The sequence below is a fragment of the Cydia fagiglandana genome, chromosome 17 (assembly GCF_963556715.1).
Source record: "Cydia fagiglandana chromosome 17, ilCydFagi1.1, whole genome shotgun sequence".
Taxonomy (NCBI): domain Eukaryota; kingdom Metazoa; phylum Arthropoda; class Insecta; order Lepidoptera; family Tortricidae; genus Cydia; species Cydia fagiglandana.
In genome coordinates, this window is record NC_085948.1 from 4,377,207 (window position 1) to 4,397,190 (window position 19,984).

Consider the following 19,984-nt stretch of genomic DNA (forward strand, 5'->3'; position numbering starts at 1 on the left):
TAGGGCCGCGCCTGCGCGCCACGTGCCGCCCTATCGACCGAGGGCGCGCGCACCCAGCTGACCGCCGACCGCCGCCCTCGACGTCGCCAGCGCCCGGTAAACAAACCCGAGGAACCTTATTCTCCAATGCACATTTTGTATAGACATAATATTGGCACCGTGTTACATCCGAGCACTCGTTCGCACTTAGCTCGCATCCATATGTGAGCGAGTGCGGCACACTATAGTATGCACAGTAAATTTGTATTGAATCTTTCCTAGTCCCGTCAAAATCACTGATTAAGATAAGTAACGTCAGGTTTAATTTGCATGACATGCATGGTCCAAACCAGAAACTGTAATAACGACAAGTAGCAATTAAAAGCATTGTATTATGTGTAGAGTTAAGGTGACTCAGCTCAGGTAAAAAGCACATCAAATTGTATGAAAGCATCTCATAACAATCAGTCAGATTCATATAATATGTATTCTCATTTCTTTTATTGATTTTATTTCTTTTCCTTTTGTAAGAATTTGATATGTTTTCTGAAAGAGCTACGTTGCATGAATTTTATAGTAATTTAAATTGTATTTTTCTTAATTACTCGTAATGCATGTTAATTATAAGATGTAATAATGTTTTGAAAAGATGTGTCCCGCCGAGTTTGTTGCCGGTCCCATATTGGGATACCCTCCTCCAATTGAGGGGGGATTTAAATCTTCTCGGGGCAGAGGTGTACGGTTGGAGCCGGTAAAGGTTTATTTGACGTTCATAAGCGCATTGTAATATGCCTACTTGAATAACATTTTTTTATCTTTATCTTTATTTCAATGAAGTCTCGCCACCTTCTTAATTGCACGATCGATAACCCAATGGCGTATGCGAATGATTGACGCATTGCAAGGATTTGTTTTGAAACCCTATCTTTATAATATTTACCTATATCCCGTAATTAAATCATTTGCCCTATTCGTTTGTGAATAGATAATGACTCATCATCTTCCTCGCGTTTTCCCGGTATTTTGCCACGGCTCATGGGAGCCTGGGGTCCGCTTGGTAACTAATAATCCTAAAAAATCTCGTAGGCACTAGTTTTTACGAAAGCGACTGCCGTCTAACCTTCCAACCCAGAGGGTAAACTAAACCTTATTGGGATTATTCAGGTTTCCTTCCTTCACCGAAAAGCGACTGGTAAATATCAAATTATATTTCGTACATTTAAGTTCCGAAATACTCACTCTGAATAGATAATTATGACTAATTGGTCGTTAATTTTTTTTTTAATCATATTTTCAGAAATTATATAATAATGCGGTATTTAAACTTCCAAGCGCGATCTGAGTCGGCCACTGGCATAACTGACTTCAATTAAAGTCAGCGTTTTTTCCCTCTAGAGAATTTTCAGTTGAAAATGTAGGTTGATTTGAAACTGACCCGAATACAACGGAGTAGATTCGGTTTTAATAATACAGGGAACTCATTTCTGTTGACTAATGTCTTATGTTTTAAGCACATACAATAGGGGCTTGAAGATCGAAACATCAAAATTGTCAGTCAATCATTTGTCGCTGAATTAGAAATATTAATTAAACAACGTGTTATGGCTGATATAAAATTTTGCTGGATTTAAATAGGTACGTACATAAATTATTCTAAATATTGTGTTTGTCCAAATGTGGTTTCATACAGAATCTGAAATGCCCATCAACTCAAGCTCTCAAAGCTCTGCCAGTAAGCCTTGAAACGCATGCTGGGCGTACGTACAACATCGAAACGCAACTGTCACTGTCGCACTAATATGAAAGAGTGATAGAGAGACACAAAGCGTTTCGTTATCGAAGCGATAGGTAGCGAAATATTGTCACTTTGGCTAGGCCGGCTGACCGCAACATGAAACAGAAACAGTAGACTAAATATATTCCAAAACCTGCATCGTGTATGAAAGCTATGGCATTGCCGCCAAGCTAAAATGGGACTGGACAAAGCACGTCAGCTGAACACCTACGTCCGGAAGGCTCGACCATACTATCCACAGACTAGATGCCACAGGATGGATATCTAGCCAAAGGAAGACCAAGACAGAGACGGCATGACGACATGTGTACAGTAGTTAATACACGTATTACACTAAATGGCGGGAAAGGTCCTTGCCAAGAAGTCGGATACTTAAGGATGACTCACGCTAGACCGGGCCGGGGCCAGGCCAGAGCTTCCAGCACTTCGTTTTCTATGGAAAACACCACGTGATCACCGATCAGTCATCATAGAAAATGGCATGTCTGACGCCTCGGCACAGAAGAAATAATAGTAATACCGTACAAAAAGGACACTTCCTACAAACCCGAAGTTTGACAGCGATTCAGGGTCGAATCATGCTATCCCTTTCTAAGATACAGCACTATCCCTTTCGGCTATTTAGGGTTGTCAAAATTCAAGTGATTATCTTATCTGTGATCGTGCACGCACAAGCAAGTCAAGTGGTGCCAACCCTAATAATTGCTCGGAGCAATGCTGAGCCGAGCGGTGCCGAGTTCGACCGAAGTCAGGAGTGTCTCCCCACTGGCCTCGGTCCGGGCACGGCACGGTCTAGCGTGAGTCATCCGTTTTATTTCGACTAAAAAAAGTTTTTACATCTCCCTTTTAAATGCGTTTTTTTCGCTAGAGCATTTTCCGTGGCAATGGCTGTAGGTTGATTTGGGACGAACTGACCTGGATACAATTTTCATTGTAAAGTGCTTTCCCCGTCATAAACGCTGCAACGGACGGAGCTTAATAGCTTTCTCGTGACTTTTAATGCTTTAATCTGTGAGAAGGCTGCTTATTAAATGCAAGAGGCTGTTATATGATGTAGGCAAAACGAGTTAGACCAACATAAGTCTACAACGATGTCGATGGCACACGCAGTGTAAGTGTTATTTTAAACGTCAAACTTCTATGAAATTATGACCCAGAACATAAATAACATTTACACTGGGTATGCTATCAAAATCGTTGCAGTTTTCTTGCTCTAACTCTAGGTAGGTACTACTTTAAAACGAAGTGTACCTACAGGAATTTAAACAGTAGTAGTAAAAGGACGCACAGCTACGGTAATCTCTTTCCATCCTTTCCATCTAGGGAGCTGTATACTCGCTAAATCTACCCGCGCCAATTGAGAAACCCTTTCCACATGCCATCAGGTTTATTCCTAATAGATTACACCCCGTTTTTGCAACAGACATCGAAACAAACCCAGACAGCGTATGATCCGCACGAGTGCCCGTGGCCAAGGTCATCTTAATGCGCTTAGCCGAAGCCTTGCAACATTGGCGCGCAGTTCGCCACCATAATCACCAACAGGCTTAGACCCCTCGTGTTTATCGATCAAGGAATTAGCAGGGGTCGTGTTATCTTGGGCGAGTGCAGTCAGTTAGACGCCGCTGTGATTGTTGTATTGATTAGAGCAGCCATTCTCAAAGTGTGCTCCGCGGACGCAAAGCCTCGTCAGACCCTCCGAGAGGAAAACGCAAAAAATATCAAAATCCAGCTCTATATGGCTGGTCCACAGTTCAATGGTGACGAACGAAAAATTTTAATTTGGGGCTCTGTCATAATATTTCGCTTTTCAAAAGGGTTCCACCAAAAAAGTTTCAGAGCCGCTGGATTAGAGCACGCATCAAAAGGGTGGTATGACTATCCGATCATAAAGTCGTAAATCCTGCGATTTGTAGGGCTGCTATTATAAAAGCTGAACGCGTGTCGCCATATTGTAATTAGTGCCAGTACTGGGCGCTGAGCGATTTACTTAAGTAAGTAAATAGGTATCGTAATTTGATAACATGTTTTCTTTAGGAGTTTTCAAGAGGTTTCCACTGTGTAGTCTTTATAATTTTAGATGATAATTATTTACACAGTAATTCTGTATTGCTACAGGACATGTACGAGTATATTTATTTTATTTCTTTAACATTTTAAATCAGGCAACAAGGCCCATATTACAAATACCTTATAGACTAATATATACATATTATTATATGCATTTTTATAAACTTAAATAAACTAAACACTATTTAGGCGACAAAACGGCGTGGCTCCGTTGCATCGTCTGGTCTTGTGTCGGATTCGGCAGTTTGCCTCGGAACCTCCGAAACACGACACGCTGGGTGGACGACATCGACATCCGACGACACGGAGGTCGAGACTGGATGAATCGGGCATAAGATCGACAGGAATGGAAGAAGAGGGAAGAGGCCTACATCCAAGATTGGGTCGCCAAAAGGCCACCATCATGATGATGATGATGGCAGGACATGTCAAAATCAATGTCAATTTCCTTGATTGCTTCGAAGCAATCAATCGGCTGCCCAGCGATGCTGCTGCAGTCACAATTACAATGTAACTTTAAGTGGACCTTATGCCTTTTGTAATAAGGTCCACCCATGGACAGTTAACAGTGTGGGCGATGGTACTTGTTAGCAAAACAAGAAATTTGTGGCGAACCTTTTTCAGTTGCTTACCTCCGCCTGCGAAGCAGGCCGCTAAGGGTCTCCCCAAATATATCGACGCGCATTCGGCAAAAGCCGATAGGAAAAAGCTTTATGTCCGCGCAATAAGAGCGAAAAACCGGTCGACGCGTCCGGCGTCGTCGGCCGTCGCGAGCCGAGCCAAACGACGACTTTTTCGCTCTTATTGCGCGGACATAAAGCTTTTTCCTATCGTATTTTGCCGATTCCGCGTCGACATATCTAGGGGAACCCTAAGTCAACGATACATAAGTAGGTGTCACTTGAATTGTCGGATTTTGGATTCTTGTAATGTCAGGATAAATATTAATACATATTATTTTCATGTGATTAATTATTTCTTTGAATCCTAAAATAGGAGTCCCACAAATTCATTCAGTCATGCACCGAGTTAAAACGACGTTAATAAATAAAAACCCTGTTCCAAAGGTTTCCTGTACAGTGATTCTCTATTCTGTGTATAATCTCCATGGCCCTAGGCGATGCACTGAACTGGAGACGGGAATAACATCCAACTGGCATACGCCATTTTGTAAAATCAGACCGGCCCCTTGCTTAGTATGCTACACATTACACTAAGCCCCCTACACGCACTAGACCAGCGGTCGGCAACCAGCGGCCCGCGGGCCGCATGCAGCCCGCGAACCTCTCACTTGCGGCCCGCGATCCTCCCTGGCTATTTTGTATGTAATATTGACAAATGATAATGTCGGATAAAGTCATCAATATAACAAAGTGCGGCCCGCGTCCACTTCGTTAACTGCTTTGTGGCCCTAGCTTGGCTGCTAAAAGGTTGCAGACCGCTGCACTAGACAAAGGGTTGCTATCAAGGAGATGTGCTGTAATCAATGTCTAGCCTGTGAAGCCTGTCTGTGATACGTGCCAAAGCCTACGTATACCTAAGTATACTATATTTACAGTAGCGACTATTAGACAGTTTTTGCTTTATTTATTTTTAAGGTAACCCATTCATTCATGGCAAAACCAAGTAAGTCAAGAAATTAAGACCAACCGGGATAACTAATATCCCATATTTCACTAGACTTATCTCGACCGTGACAGGCGTGGCTCACTCCGCGATTTCGTCGCTTTGCTACAGGTAGCTACAAGTAGGTACATCCGTTTCACACCAATTTCGGAGGCTAGCCATAAGCCGCGCGTGGCGCTGTCGCCACCTAGCGGCCATATCTGTCCTGATCGTAACAGACGCGTTTTGTTAGAGAGTGAGTCTTCTGTACCTAGAACTATTATTTATTCTGTGACCGTGATTACCTTTTGTATTGTTTTCGAACTCCCGATATTTCGACGCAGATACATGCAAAAGCTCTTCAAAATCGATCCGTCACTCAAACATAAAGCTAGTGTTTAAATTGACTAGACATTGCTCAAAAACAATTTTGTCTCTAGTCAGTGCGTCCCGACGGTCGGTGACCAAAAAATCATATGCAGTGCGACACTGAACAGGGCTCAGAATAATGAGATGAACTTTACTATGGTTCGTTTTTTTTAGCATTAGAAAGAACTTGCAAGAAGGTAAACGATCATGACATGTCTTATAATTCAAAAACGCTTTTTAAAAATCAAAAACTATTACTTATGAAAGCAGAAGAATATAAATGATCGTATTAGATTCATAATTGTTACATATTTGCCGTGACTTATTTTTAAAACGTGTTTTTCAATTAAAAGACACATCAAGATTGTTTACCTTTTTTCTAATGCTAAAAAAAACGAACTATACCTACTACATAGACTACAACCAGACTGCGACCGGCTTATGGCACAACTGGTCCTTGATATTATAATAAAAAATTATGAGTAAGTACAGTCAAAAAAATAGTACATAATGTATGCAGCCCCCAAAAAAATGTACCGTAGAGGTAGATTCAAATTTAATAATTTGTTAGGGTTTTGAGATGGTTTTGATACGGTCTTGACGAATTGGGCTCCTTTTCACACCACACACAGCAGCAGCACTGATTTCTGAAACTGTATCTGCTACGCTCCGCCCGCGCCGTAGTGGAAACGTCGTAGCACGCCGTAGCACTCGGAGATGAGATTTCACCGTCCATTCACATAGTAAATTAGTAACTTACGGCTCGATTCGGGAAATGAATTAGATCTCTACTAGATCTCAACAAGTTACGATATGGATAATTTAAAGATATGTCAATTTTGACGTTTCCGCGATTCTGGAGGTCCTCTTGAACGATTTCGACAAGTTATGACTTAGATATCCAAGTCACATCTAGTCGATATATAATGTAAATCTAGTTGATCTCTATTTCGTCTCTAGATCTTGTGATTATCTCGTTTCCCGAATACGCGTGTTATTGTTATTAATTTGTATAGATCGTGTCATTCACGAAGACGTGTATCTTGACTAGTATTGTCAATAGTCAAGACGTATTTCTACGACCGTAGGGCTATGATAGTTGGCTCTTCATCATTTGTCAATTTAAAATAACATAAAGCGCTGCATTTTTGTGATCGCTATAACTAATGCTGTCGGAAAATAATAAAATTTGCCTATCTTCGAAAAACTTTACCAACCCAATTGTCACGTTATAAGAAATATGTAAGTGCGAAAGTGGCATAACAGGTGATAAAAATGAGACCATGATATCAGTAGAGCTAAAATGGTCAGCTTTTATCATTTGTCACCGTGTTGTCACCATGCCTGTCACGTTCTAACAAATATGTAAGTGCGAAAGTGACGCATTGCATGACATGATAAAAAGGTGACCATGATACCGCTTCAATATTATTTCAATGTAGAGAATAAATCCCCTGTTAACAACCAAATTATCAGTTATTGTTCTAGAAATACATATTTGGGAAGGTCAGTAGAATAATGATGAGGCCAGCCAAGTGCTTAATTCCGAGTAAGCAGCAGAAAACGTGAGGCATTCTCTTTATGACTCACTAAAACCACTAATACGACCTTTCAGCTTTAAGAATTAATGCTATAATTTCGAGTGCTTAGTGTACGTCAGATTTATTTTTATTTATGATACTGCCATCATTTCTATTTCCCTCTTTTTTTAAGTAATAAGATATATACTTTAACAATTATAAAAAAACAACATTAAAACTACCTATGAATTAAAGATTTAAAAACTAAACTAAAATTAAAATAAACCTAGGTACCTACTTAAAAATTAAAGTAATACTTATAATACTATATAAAAACTAAAATATACTAATAAAATAAATGAAAATAAAAAATGTTTTAAAAAGAATACCCTTTCTCTCTTTTTCGAAATCTAGTGAAATACTTGTTTTAATTTAATAAATATTTATTTAGCTGAATTGAGAACCTCTCTTGTTTTTAAACTCTGGTAAAAAAGCATTGCATTCCACGTTTAGATGAAAATGTCAACATACATTCTCTCATCTCAATAACGATACACATCACAGCAGTCATAAAATATTAGTTCCAGACAGATTATACCCAACATTATGGGGAGAGGGTGAAATATTCTCCCTAACAAGCCAAATTCAACCTTAAATCTTTGCTATAAAGCTCAAGTTATCACGGTGTTATTTCCCATGTCATGGAGTATCGAAATGCAAGTTCGTTGACCTTTGCGAATCTGAATAAATGTAAAATGACATCCGTATTCATTAATGTCGATATCTGTGGATGCTCTATTGTAATAAATGAAAGGTAAAATAAATAAATGTAATATTACAGAATTATTTTACACAGATTAATCTAGTCTTACAGTAAGCCTAGTAAGCCCTGTTTATTAATAAGAATAAGAATAAGAATTATTTATTGCCACACACATACAAGAAAACAAAGACGATAAAAACAAAACAAACAAAAAAATTCACATGTTGAACAATAAGTACGTGTTGAACCAGCAACAATGAAATTAACATAGATTGACATTAATCGTTCTTATGTTATAAAACTTACACATAAACAACCAATAGTGTGACAATAGGGATGGACTCAGCATTTGCTGTGTTACAGACTAGCTGTCACAGCGCTGGTTTTCAGTTCACCCCTTAATGATTAATGATGATGAAAATACCCACTTTAAACTGTTATTTAATCGTTCTTTCAACGTCCACAGTCGGATTTAACGTGACGCGTGACATTATATTTATTCGAAGAAAACTGACATTGCATTCAGAGCCATCCTTTATCTTTATTATAAAAGAAATTGTCCATAATATAATTATTTATCTACTCGTATTTCCAAAAATCAGTATACCTACCTAAGACAATGCTTTATCCACTTCATTGCCGCTACCTATTGTTAGTAATTATATAGTATTCTGCTGATGTTGAATATCAGCGCGATTCGGAAAATGAATTAGAGATTAACTAGATACGATATAGTAAAGATATGTGACGTTCCACGGCAAAAGGTACCTGATGACGGCAATAATATTGGAGTGGCGTTGATAATAGCGTAATAAGCGCCAACCGCCATAGGGTACCTTTTGACGTGGGACGTCACATATCATTACTAATTCATATCTAGTGATAGTGTCTAATTCATTTCCCGAATGGCGCCGTAGTATATCATCATTACCAATAGCGGCAATATTTACTTCTCGTCCTTATTTTACAGAATTTGTGATTTGTTTACCTACGTTTCATTATTGGTGCATTTGTAATGGGGGTGTTTGCCACAGTTGGTAGTTCGACCAAAACATTAATACATACCCAGTTTAGGTACTCTAAGTGATGTGGCCATCTGCCGTATTCGAACTTCAGGATATTCACAAGAGACGACACGTACTAAATCCATTCTAGATACGTTATAGTTTAGATATCAACTAGTTCTCTTTTGCAGCGCAATTCGGGCAACCAATGTCACTTTTACGTTAGATAGAGTAAGATATTTGTTAGATGTGAATTGGATCTCGAAGTCATATCCTGTGGAAATCGTTCAAGAGTATCTCCACAATCGTTCAAATGTCAAATTTGACAGGTTAGATCTTAAACATATCTTTATTGTATCTCGGTGATGTCTAAAAGATATCTAATAGATATCTATTTCAAAATCCGAATCGGGCCCACAATGTATTCCCAGTTTAGGTACTCTAAGTGATATGGCCGTTTCATTACAAATTTATTCCTTAGTAAAATAATTCAGTTTACCTATTGAAATTAGACGTTGTTTTTAAGTATACCAAATGAAACACATCATACTCATAATATCAACTTTATTATAAAAAAATTGGCAGTCAATGAAAATTGTAATATCAAATTGTCTCAGTAGAAGCCGAGTAATAAATTTCAGCCAAATTAATTATATCATTAACAGAATATTATATTAACAATATTTGTTTACAATATTAAATGCTTTGGAACAACAATTAACAAGATTTGTCATATTCAAGCCTTAACTAATCTAAATTCACGAGAAATTAAAAGAGTCACTTTGTACGGCATCTCCAAAAAAGTTACCCTTTTCATCATGAGTGGAAATCAACAATACTTTGCTGTCGTCTCATCATATAGCGAACTGGGAGCAATAGTTTGGGGTCGCGTCTTTTAATAACCATTGTCTTAATAATCTTTGAGGTAGGGCCCTACTGCTAAAAACGAAAATCGAAATTTGATTCTTTCTCTCTTTCGCTCAAATATGCAAGAGTGATAGAGAGGCAAATAACGAAATTACAATTTTCGTTTATTGCTGTAGCTCTACCGCAAATGAATAGCTCTGATAAAGGATCAAAATCAGCGACAAATAATACCTATAAATTTACTAAAATACGAGTAGTAAGGTCACAAGACACAGATTTTTTAATAAATCATTGTTGAAATAATAAATACACATCGCATAAGTATATTGAGAACGCAGTCTAAATGTTCGCAACACCACTTCAGAAGTAAATTATAAACTAATTAACTTCTATTCAATGGCACTTGCTGTTTTACTATAAACTAATCGATTACTAATTTATGCGTCTTACGCCATCTGATACTATTTACAAAACACCTTTGCCATTTAAATAAATGTAATGAAAATGGCAATGGATTGCGTTTTGAACGCACTACCAACGGTTCAGTCACGCTTAATAAACTAAGTTTAAAATCTTAAAACTAATGTAATTGATATTAAAAACCTTTAAAATTTGTCAGCAAGCCACATTTGCAGAAATCACAAATGCTTTACAACCTCTGCAATCGCCAAAGACAATAATAAAAAAGCCTGCTGCAAAGGCGTAAACTGCAAATAATTACTTATCTATGACTCCATATTCTTAGCAAAACAGGAAACTCCCTGAATATGTAATTGAAGTTACATATTCGTTATTATCCATTTGTGCGCGAAAACAATAACCTCCAACTGTGCCTGACAGTTGAGCTATTGTGATTTTGCTTGCTTAGAATATGAGGTCTCTTATGCTCTTCCACACGACACAATCTTATAGGAATTACGACGTTGTCAAAAACCTAAAAAAATACTTCTCAACCTTCGCCTCAAATAAAATTACATCGAGTTTAAAAGTCATAACTTTTAAAGGTTTAGAAACTTAATATAAGCTTCTAGAGATCCATGCTAAACGTTTCCTGTGACTCGTCGAACGAGATGGAATTCGAGCGGGTATTTTTCTGTGTTGGCAACACTGAGACGTTGCCAGCGCCGGGGTTTTTCAACATGGCGGCCGGTAGCGAGCATTTCGGCGGCGTCTGAGAGATTGGAGACTGCCGTAGAGACAACATGAAAGACCTTTCGTAGACTATCCTGGTGCCTGGAAAGAAGAGAATAACATAATTATTATAAGTGTTCAATATCAGTCCTCGATTGTTTAGTTTTCATAATGGCATCTACTCGTACATTAGTACCTAATACTAAAAAGACGACATGGAACACCAGGTATTAGTTAGTAAGTTTTGCACCGTGCATTGTTCCAATGACATAATTGTAAAATTTAGGTACTTTATGTAGGTAGTAATCGAGCACGAGGGTCGAGTCTTCCAATGCAATGTTTACATGCGCTTGCACATGTATAATAAAACAAACTATTTCTCGTCTATTTAAACAATCTTTAACTACTATAAACATGGCAGATATAAACCGCTTGACGTGGATGGCACAACGTTCCTCATTTTATTATACCTAGTCATTCCATCAGCTTACAATGTGAAGCATATCTTATAAGTAAGGACTTAAAGTTAATAATATCTTGAAGCATATTGTCTGCCTCCTAAAGACAGTTTGACCATAACTTTCCCTACGTCGTCATATCTAATATGTTCTTGTTATCTTTATCAGTTTGGAACCTGACATTAAGTACCCTTGATAAAGATATTCTATTTACAACAACCTCTACAAACATAAAACATAAGCCATTAGCAGTAAGCCAAGAAGTGAAGTTTAGCCAATATAGTGACGTTCAGGCCGCGTAGCCAAGATGCCAATCGCTAACGCTCCGTAGCGATCGAAACGCAACTGTCACTGTCACACAAATGGGGAAGAGTGATAGAGATACATAATGCTTTTCGTTGTCGAAGCGATAGCGATTGTAACCTTGGCTAGGGGGCCAGTACCTGCAGCAAATAGAATTGCTTTAATTAAGTTTAGCACAGTGTTTTGCACAAGCAATTTCGCGCTGTCTAATAAGAACCCGATTCAAATATAACAACTGTTATGGTTTTTATTATGACACGACCTTGATGATCGCTCACGCTGACTGGCTCATGCGAAAAGAAATGAAAGTCGTGCGTAAAATGCGCGCCAATCACCAAAATAATCTCCAAGGTATCAAAACCAGTTCAAACCATTATAAAATGTTATCAAAATTAGAATTGACCTCCAGAGTTTTACTATTTGACTACCTATCAACTCAAATGTTATTTCTACGTGTTTGTTTTAAGCAACACACGTCAAGTTACACGTGTATTGTATAACTCTTTTAACACTTTTAAAGCGTAAACCCTCCAGTTTAATATCTCTGTTTACTCAAATTCTCGCGGTCAAGGTTACAGAACGCGTGTTGTACAAAAACCATGAAAAAAAACAAGCGAATGTAACTATAATACGTCTTATGTCAAATGCTGTAAGAACTGTGTAGTTCGTATTGTTATTGTGGTTTTATTTGACGCTGTGTTATCCAGTGCATTTTTCACGATAATAGGTAAGTATTGCGCAGTTAACAGTGAGTAGGGAAATAATACGATTTTAACCGCATGGCTTAGCGGGATAAACAATTGATTCAATAAGAGTTTATTGACCACAAAACGTAGGTATAGCAAAGATTAAATGAAATTTATACCTACAATTGTAATAGTAGGTATTCTACACTAGTAATTAAGTAACAACTTTAGTGGTTTTTGCTGTGCGTCGTACTCTGAATTTACGTTTGTCTCTAATACCTTCTAGTATTTTCACATATCACAATCAATATTCGTCAAACTCCTAAGTGGATTTCTTAAACTAAAGAATAGATGACAAGGCTTTTTAACTAGATTAATAATTTACACACCAAATGCAAGTATCTCTTGTAAGTTTTAGTAGTAACCATACACATAAATAATCCATTTACGGTATTTACTTTGTAATCATGCGAGCAGATTGGGCAGCCTTGGGGCCCGTTTAACCTCGTGACCTCATCAGCATATCGCCCACAGTTGCTAACCTATCGGTAGACTACGAAGAAGCTAATATGAAACATCTTTAGTTTTTGTGAATATACAAATATATCCTCTCATTTTCATCGCATTATCCCGCTAATTCGCTTTCCAACCACCATACCACAATCCCCACTGTATGGTATGAGATGTTATAAAAAGAGATATACATAGAGATTATAGTACAGGGGACAAACCTTTTCTAAAACGGAATCCTGGCTTGCTACCTGCCTAACTACCTGGCTTTTTTATACCATCCTTTCCCTTACTTATTCTTCTTTATAATTTTTATAATAGGAATGAAATAATGACGTTTACTTAGCTATATTATACCTACATTTTTTAGGTAACTACTTACCTACAAATATTATTGACGTAAATGTTTAGATTATATTTTAGTTAAGGAGACTATTAAACTAAGTATGCCTTAAAATCAACTTCTGTGATGTGAAATTGATAATATTTTTCCATACATTGTGATTTTGGGATATGTTACTTTTATGCGACATTTATTCTGCGTATGAGCGTATGAGAGTCGTATGAATGGTCCCGGAAGAATCATCTAGTTAAAAAAAACTGTTTGACCCACATAAATACAATGCAGCTCACAACTCAAAAGTAGGTCACACCGCATCTTAATCCGCGACATGCAAACGTGATATTTCCTACCTCGTTAACACCTCATGTCAAGGTCCACGTGACCACCATAAATAAACCAATTTAACCTACAATCAAACGGTGGTGACTAATTTACCAAGCCATGTGGCATTACATAACCACATGTGTAAACAACTAAACACACAGACCACACAGTTGAAGATAACTTTACTACCTGACCTTGACGGAAATACGCGTTTTTGCGGCCCCTACCGATTTGTGTTTCTGGACATTTATTATTCTCAGACGTTAAACTTGAATTTACTTCGGAATAAATCGTTTTACAATTCGTTTCACGTTGTGTACCTAATTGAAGATTCCAAGCAGGATTTAAAGTTAAGTAGCTACTTATAAATTCTTATTAAGTCATAACTATTGATGGTATATTGAGTCGATTTGTTCGCCACTTACTTTGTGCAAGTTCTGGCGACAAAAGTTCTATGTCGCATCTAAATTTACGCTCGTTGCAATTCAGGCCCTCTCGAGGTTAATACAGCTAATGGACAAATGCATCCTGAGGTCAATGACCTAATCAATTTAGCAACATGAACAACATACACCTAGCAACATATAGGTATAACCATGTCAACAATCTAGACAACTTTATCGCGGAAAGATAAAATATTGAGCGCGAGGCAAATCGCGCAGATAAGAGACAAAATTATGTAGCTAACCTACCTTAAATAATGAGGAATTTTATATTAGGAACGGCATTTTGTGCTTTAATAACATTAGATAAGGTCGAAATTACAATTACAAATTACCTCCAGGGGTAGTGGAATATATGGTGCCTCCAGGCGTGCTGGAATAAACATCAGGCATCTGCGCCGGGTCCGAGATCAGCACCCGCCTCGTCGGGATCGACTGGCTGTGCGTCGCTTGCCTCGCAATAGGGGACGCGGACATTGTGACTTATTTTTTTGCTGGTAAAGTTCAAATTTCACAAACACTGGCACACTGTCGGAGGAGGAATGAGCGACTGAGCCGGGCGCTGGCGGGGCCTAAAATAAATACGAACAACGCGCACGTATAGGCAACGTGTCGCACACTCGCGCCTCGCATCAAAACACGCTGAGATTATTCGATAGATGTTACAGTGATTACGGGAGGTGAATCTCTGTGAGGCTAATACAACTTGTACATGATTATGTGTAATTCCTCCCAATGATAAAAACTACCTCTGTCAGGGGGAAGAAGAGCGGGAAAAAAAATGGAGAGCTGGCGGAGTAATTGGCATTAAATAATGTAAAAAAAAATATTAAAGTATTTTCAAGGGACAAAGTACCCATTTTTCACAAATCAGTAAGCTTAGTAAGGCTTGGTATTGGATGACCATAATATGTATACCCCAGATATATATAGATAAATACATAAAAGACCCCCATAGCTCAGGAACAAATATATGTGATGTGATAAACACAGCACAAATAAATACCCTTACCTTACCAGGATTCGAACCCGGGACCTCCTGCTTCGTAGGCGTAATTACAATAATTACGTTTTCATATAAGTAGTCATAGATTTAGTTCAATGGACCATTACTTTGGTATACTAGAAATATTTGTTTACATCGGTCAGTCGACTGTAAAAGACACCCATAACTCAGGAACAAATATATCTGATGTGATAAACAGCACAAATAAATACCCTTACCTTACCAGGATTCAAACCCGGGACCTCATGCTTCGTAGGTGTAATTACAATTATTACGTTTTCATATAAGTAGTCATAGATGTAGTGTAGTTCAATGGACCTTTACTTTAGTATTCTAGAAATAATTGTTTACATCGGTCAGTCGACTGTCGCGTCTACAACACGTGGCATCCACCATCTGTGTTCACGCACACTGACGTCCCCAATCTTACGATTACCCACACACCCACACCGAATCTGCTATATGCGTAGTTTTTGCAAAGTTTAAAACAGTGTAAGTCATGTGTTGATTAATTTATATTCGTGAATTGCTATCGCGGGGCTTCAAGGATGGGCTAAATAGACTAGTTTCTTGTATTAAAACGTGCAGAACCGGTTTTCTACCAGTAGATAGTGGGACTTTATCATAGACTTAGCTCTGATAGGCAGCGCGATTTGTTTTAGGGGTCACTTTGTGAAGAAATTTCGACATCAATTGACCCGTTTTCATTGCTATGAAGTATAGTGAGGAATTATGAGTGACATTATCCGAACTGGCTGTAGATTGAACATATACCCATTTATTTTCACCCGATAATACTTGAACCCCTCTCTCCTCTCTAAATTTAATATTTGCCCATAATAATAGAATCTAAAAATTTTGGAAAACCAAACTACGAGACACCAATTCCTACTAATAATATAAATGCGAAAGTAGTTATGTCTGTCTATCTGTTACCTCTGTACGCTTAAACCGCTGATCCGATTTACATTAAAATTGTGATGGAAATAGTTTAAGGCAGGGGAAATAGTTTAAGGACATAGGTAGCTGTTTTTACCAATTAAAATCATAATTATTCCACACTTCAAACGAAGTTCCCGGCAGCCGCTAGTGGGGGTGAGTATACAGGGTGGTCAAAAAATAAGTGCATTCCCGTTACCAGGGAGGTTTTGGGATTATACTGAGCAACTTTTACAATAGACCAACCCCGATATCGCGAAAAAAAATTTGGCTGTTTCATACATTTTGGCCGGACCATTTTCTATGGGAGGGTAATTTTATTACGCGATTTCGGGGTTGATCCCATAGTAGAAGTTGCTCAGTGTAATCCCAAAACCTCCCTGGCAATGGGAATGCACTTATATTTTGGCCACCATGTATATAAGTATTTAAAAACTACAACAGCAAGGTTGTTCACACAATATATCTTGTAATAAGATCTTAGAAATAGACTGTTGACCCAAATCGATTGTTTACGTGTGCTGAAGTATTCTAGGTGCGGAGAGATGTACGAGATGTACGATACGGAACCTCGTAAACAATAACATGAGCACGTGGTGCTTACGTAGCAGTGTGATATGAATACCTTCTTATTCTTATTACTCACATACCTACCTACTAATACACATACTCGTAGATTACGATATAACACAGCACTTCTCTCCCGTGGAAGAAACGTACCAGAAAAGGTGATTGGGTCAAAAACCTTTTTAGTATAAGGTTATGCGATGTTCCTGTAATCATAACAAAAGAAACGGACTTTAAAGCCTAATTTTCGTACCTTGTAGGGATGTTTACTTAAACCTGTTACTTCTTTAAATTTGTATAATGAAAGTCTTACGGCGCGATTCGGGAAATGAATTAGAGATACACTAGATAGAAATAGTAAAGATATGTGACGTTCCACGGCAAAAGGTACCATTGCCCCGACTGAATATTGGAGCGGCGTTAAGCGTAAGCGCCAGCCGCCATAAGGTACCTTTTGCCGTGGAACGTCACATATCTTTACTATTTCATATCTAGTGAATGTCTAACGGCGCGATATCTTAAAGTTCGAATCGCGCCGTTAGAAAAATGTATCAAATACGTTAACTTTTGTTAACCAATTAAGTCGCCAGTACTTATTCCTAAACGATTTTCTGATGGAAACTGATAGGTACCTACTTCTCTTTTCACCTGTGTGATAAAATTATTAATTTACGAATTATTAGTTGTACACTATTGTCCATATGAGTGATGAGAGCATTCGTTTTAAAATAAACCATGAGCCTGATTCAGTACGGATATGATGGTCGTATTTGTCTACGTGACAGCGTGATAAAACGGTGTCCGTCTCTTTCTATCCCGCAGAGTTAAAAAGTGACAGTTGTTTTATCACGTGGATAAATGTGGATAAAGCGATCCATAGTAGGCTTGCAGGTGTAAAAATGTGCCACGGGTTTAAACTGGTTTCGATACGACCGTGAAGTTCGTCTAGTAAAATAGCACAAATTGTTATATTTGAATCGGGCAGGAGCCGAGCACGAGGGTTTAAAGTGTATAGTCTCCAGCAGAAGAAACATTTTGGGTTTGGATCTACCGATTTTCTCATCTGGGGGCTTAGCCAACATGCCAAACGTTAACGCTCCGTAGCGTAGCGTAATGATCTCTCTCTACCACTCCCTATTAGTGCGACAGTGACAGTTCGCTATGGAGCGTAAACGGTTGGCATGTTAGCTACGCACCTATTTCCATCTGGATTTGGTACACTAAACATTTTTTTTATTTTCACAAACCGCAACTGGATAGTAAGAGAAGTTCAACCTTGAGAAATCTTGAAAATAAAGACCATTTGTGACTCTCACGGACCAAGGTAGGTACCTTATGGAGGTTGCCACTTACGCTATTATTAACGCCGCTCCAATATTATTGCGGCGCTATGCGACGTAAGCGCCAGCCGCCATACGGTACCTTTTGCCGTGGAATGTCACATTTATCTATATGTAGGTACGTAACATTGTAATGGACATACTGGACATATTTGACATAATCGGATATGCGTCAGTGTGTCTGTTTGTGTTAGTGTCACATCACATCACGTGGATGTATTTTTTGCAATGTATAGTTTATTCTAGTATCAATAATATCAACAATATCTACATATTACGAAAGAGAAACTATTCTGACGCAACGTCTGTTATTCGAGATTATTTGAGAAGCACTTGTTATATTGATAAGTAAAAAAACAGTAGATAATCTATACCTACTTTGTAATCCGTATCATAACATTAACTAACCACCGCTTGTACTTTTAAAGTCGTAAGGAATAGGTATCTGGGCCATTCTACTTTTCGTTGTACATATGTTTTTGACATTTGTAAAATACATATTTTAGAATACAAGGCTATCACATTCATTTTCTGGTTTGTGATAGAGAAAGAGGCTTAATTAAGCTATCAATCCAGATAGCTTTGTTTAATAGGGACTATAGGGAGCCAACTACTGTAAATACACATATACTTATACTTGATTGTCTCCCGATTTGTATGAAATTAAAGCATTTTTTTACATTAATCAATATTAATATATGAATTTTGGTCAACAAATTCCTAGTATTTAGTTGACATAGATCTATGATCATAAAAGAGTAGAATGACCCACCTACCTTTTAAAAGTAAAAAGTATGAACAAGAGTGACCGAATTTTTAGGTCATCTTTTTGAATTCTTTTCGTAAGCAATTTTTTCTGCGCTGCACAGCCCACCCAATTTGAACCCGATATTTATGACCACCACACACATATATGTAAGGTACCTACGTAACTATCTACATATTCCATCAGTAAAGTTCTCTTAGACCAATTTCTGTTTATAAATATACCTACAGTGGCGGCGCGTCAACCATATCCATAGGCAAGCCGGGGCTAATTTAACTTACATATTTCCTTTACAACTCTGCTCAAACGTCCAAAAACAGGCAAGCCGGTCGGAATCGGCTTTTATGGACGCGCCGCCATACGCATGCGAAAAAAATTAACCCGTTAGGGTTCCCCTAGATATGTCGACGCGGAATCGGCAAAATACGATAGGAAAAAGCTTTATGTCCGCGCAATAAGAGCGAAAAAGTCGTCGTTTGGCTCGGCTCGCGACGGCCGACGACGCCGGACGCGTCGACCGGTTTTTCGCTCTTATTGCGTGGACATAAAGCTTTTTCCTATCGGCTTTTGCCGAATGCGCGTCGATATATTTGGGGAGACCCTTAATTAAGAATTGGACCAATAAACAAATGGGCCGACCGGAAACCATTATCATTAATAAGCACATGGCCCTAAAAGTAAACAGGATAATCTACACACATGCGAATTGTGAACTACTTGTGAAAAACAATACTGGAGGCGTAGCACAGTATTAATTAACGCATGTTTTTAGGGTTCCGTACCCAAAGGGTAAAACGGGACCCTATTACTAAGACTTCGCTGTCCGTCCGTCCGTCTATCACCAGGCTGTATCTCACGAACCGTGATAGCTAGACAGTTGAAATTTTCACAGATGACGTATTTCTGTTGCCGCTATAACAACAAATACTAAAAACAGAATAAAATAAAGATTTAAGTGGGGCTCCCATACAACAAACGTGATTTTTGACCAAAGTTAAGCAACGTCGGGCGGGGTCAGTACTTGGATGGGTGACCGTTTTCTTTTTGCATTTTTTCCGTTTTTTTTTTGCTTTATGGTACGGAACCCTTCGTGCGCGAGTCCGACTCGCACTTGCCCGGTTTTTTATACATATGGCTAATGTAATTAAGTGGGAGAAAAAAAAACTTTCCTTGCATCAATTCCTACAGTTCCGAAA

At 38.3% G+C, this 19,984-nt stretch overlaps 1 protein-coding gene across 1 annotated transcript; it reads right to left on the minus strand.

The window, feature by feature from the left end:
- Positions 1-9,654: 9,654 nt before the first annotated feature.
- Positions 9,655-14,758, minus strand: LOC134672925 (eukaryotic translation initiation factor 4E-binding protein). The gene is made up of 2 exons (XM_063530876.1): positions 14,506-14,758; positions 9,655-11,205 (listed from the first exon to the last, which is right to left on the minus strand). The coding sequence occupies exons 1-2, from the start codon at positions 14,645-14,647 to the stop codon at positions 11,000-11,002; spliced, it is 348 nt and encodes a 115-aa protein (XP_063386946.1). The 5' UTR covers positions 14,648-14,758; the 3' UTR covers positions 9,655-10,999.
- Between the last annotated feature and the right edge of the window lie 5,226 nt (positions 14,759-19,984).

Excerpts from the sequence above, each read along its gene's own strand:
- LOC134672925 (XM_063530876.1), bottom strand. The coding sequence starts at position 14,647 with ATGTCCGCGTCCCCTATTGCGAGGCAAGCGACGCACAGCCAGTCGATC. Across the intron at positions 11,206-14,505 it reads ATATTCCACTACCCCTGGAG|GCACCAGGATAGTCTACGAA; the intron begins GTAATTTGTAAT and ends TCTTCTTTCCAG.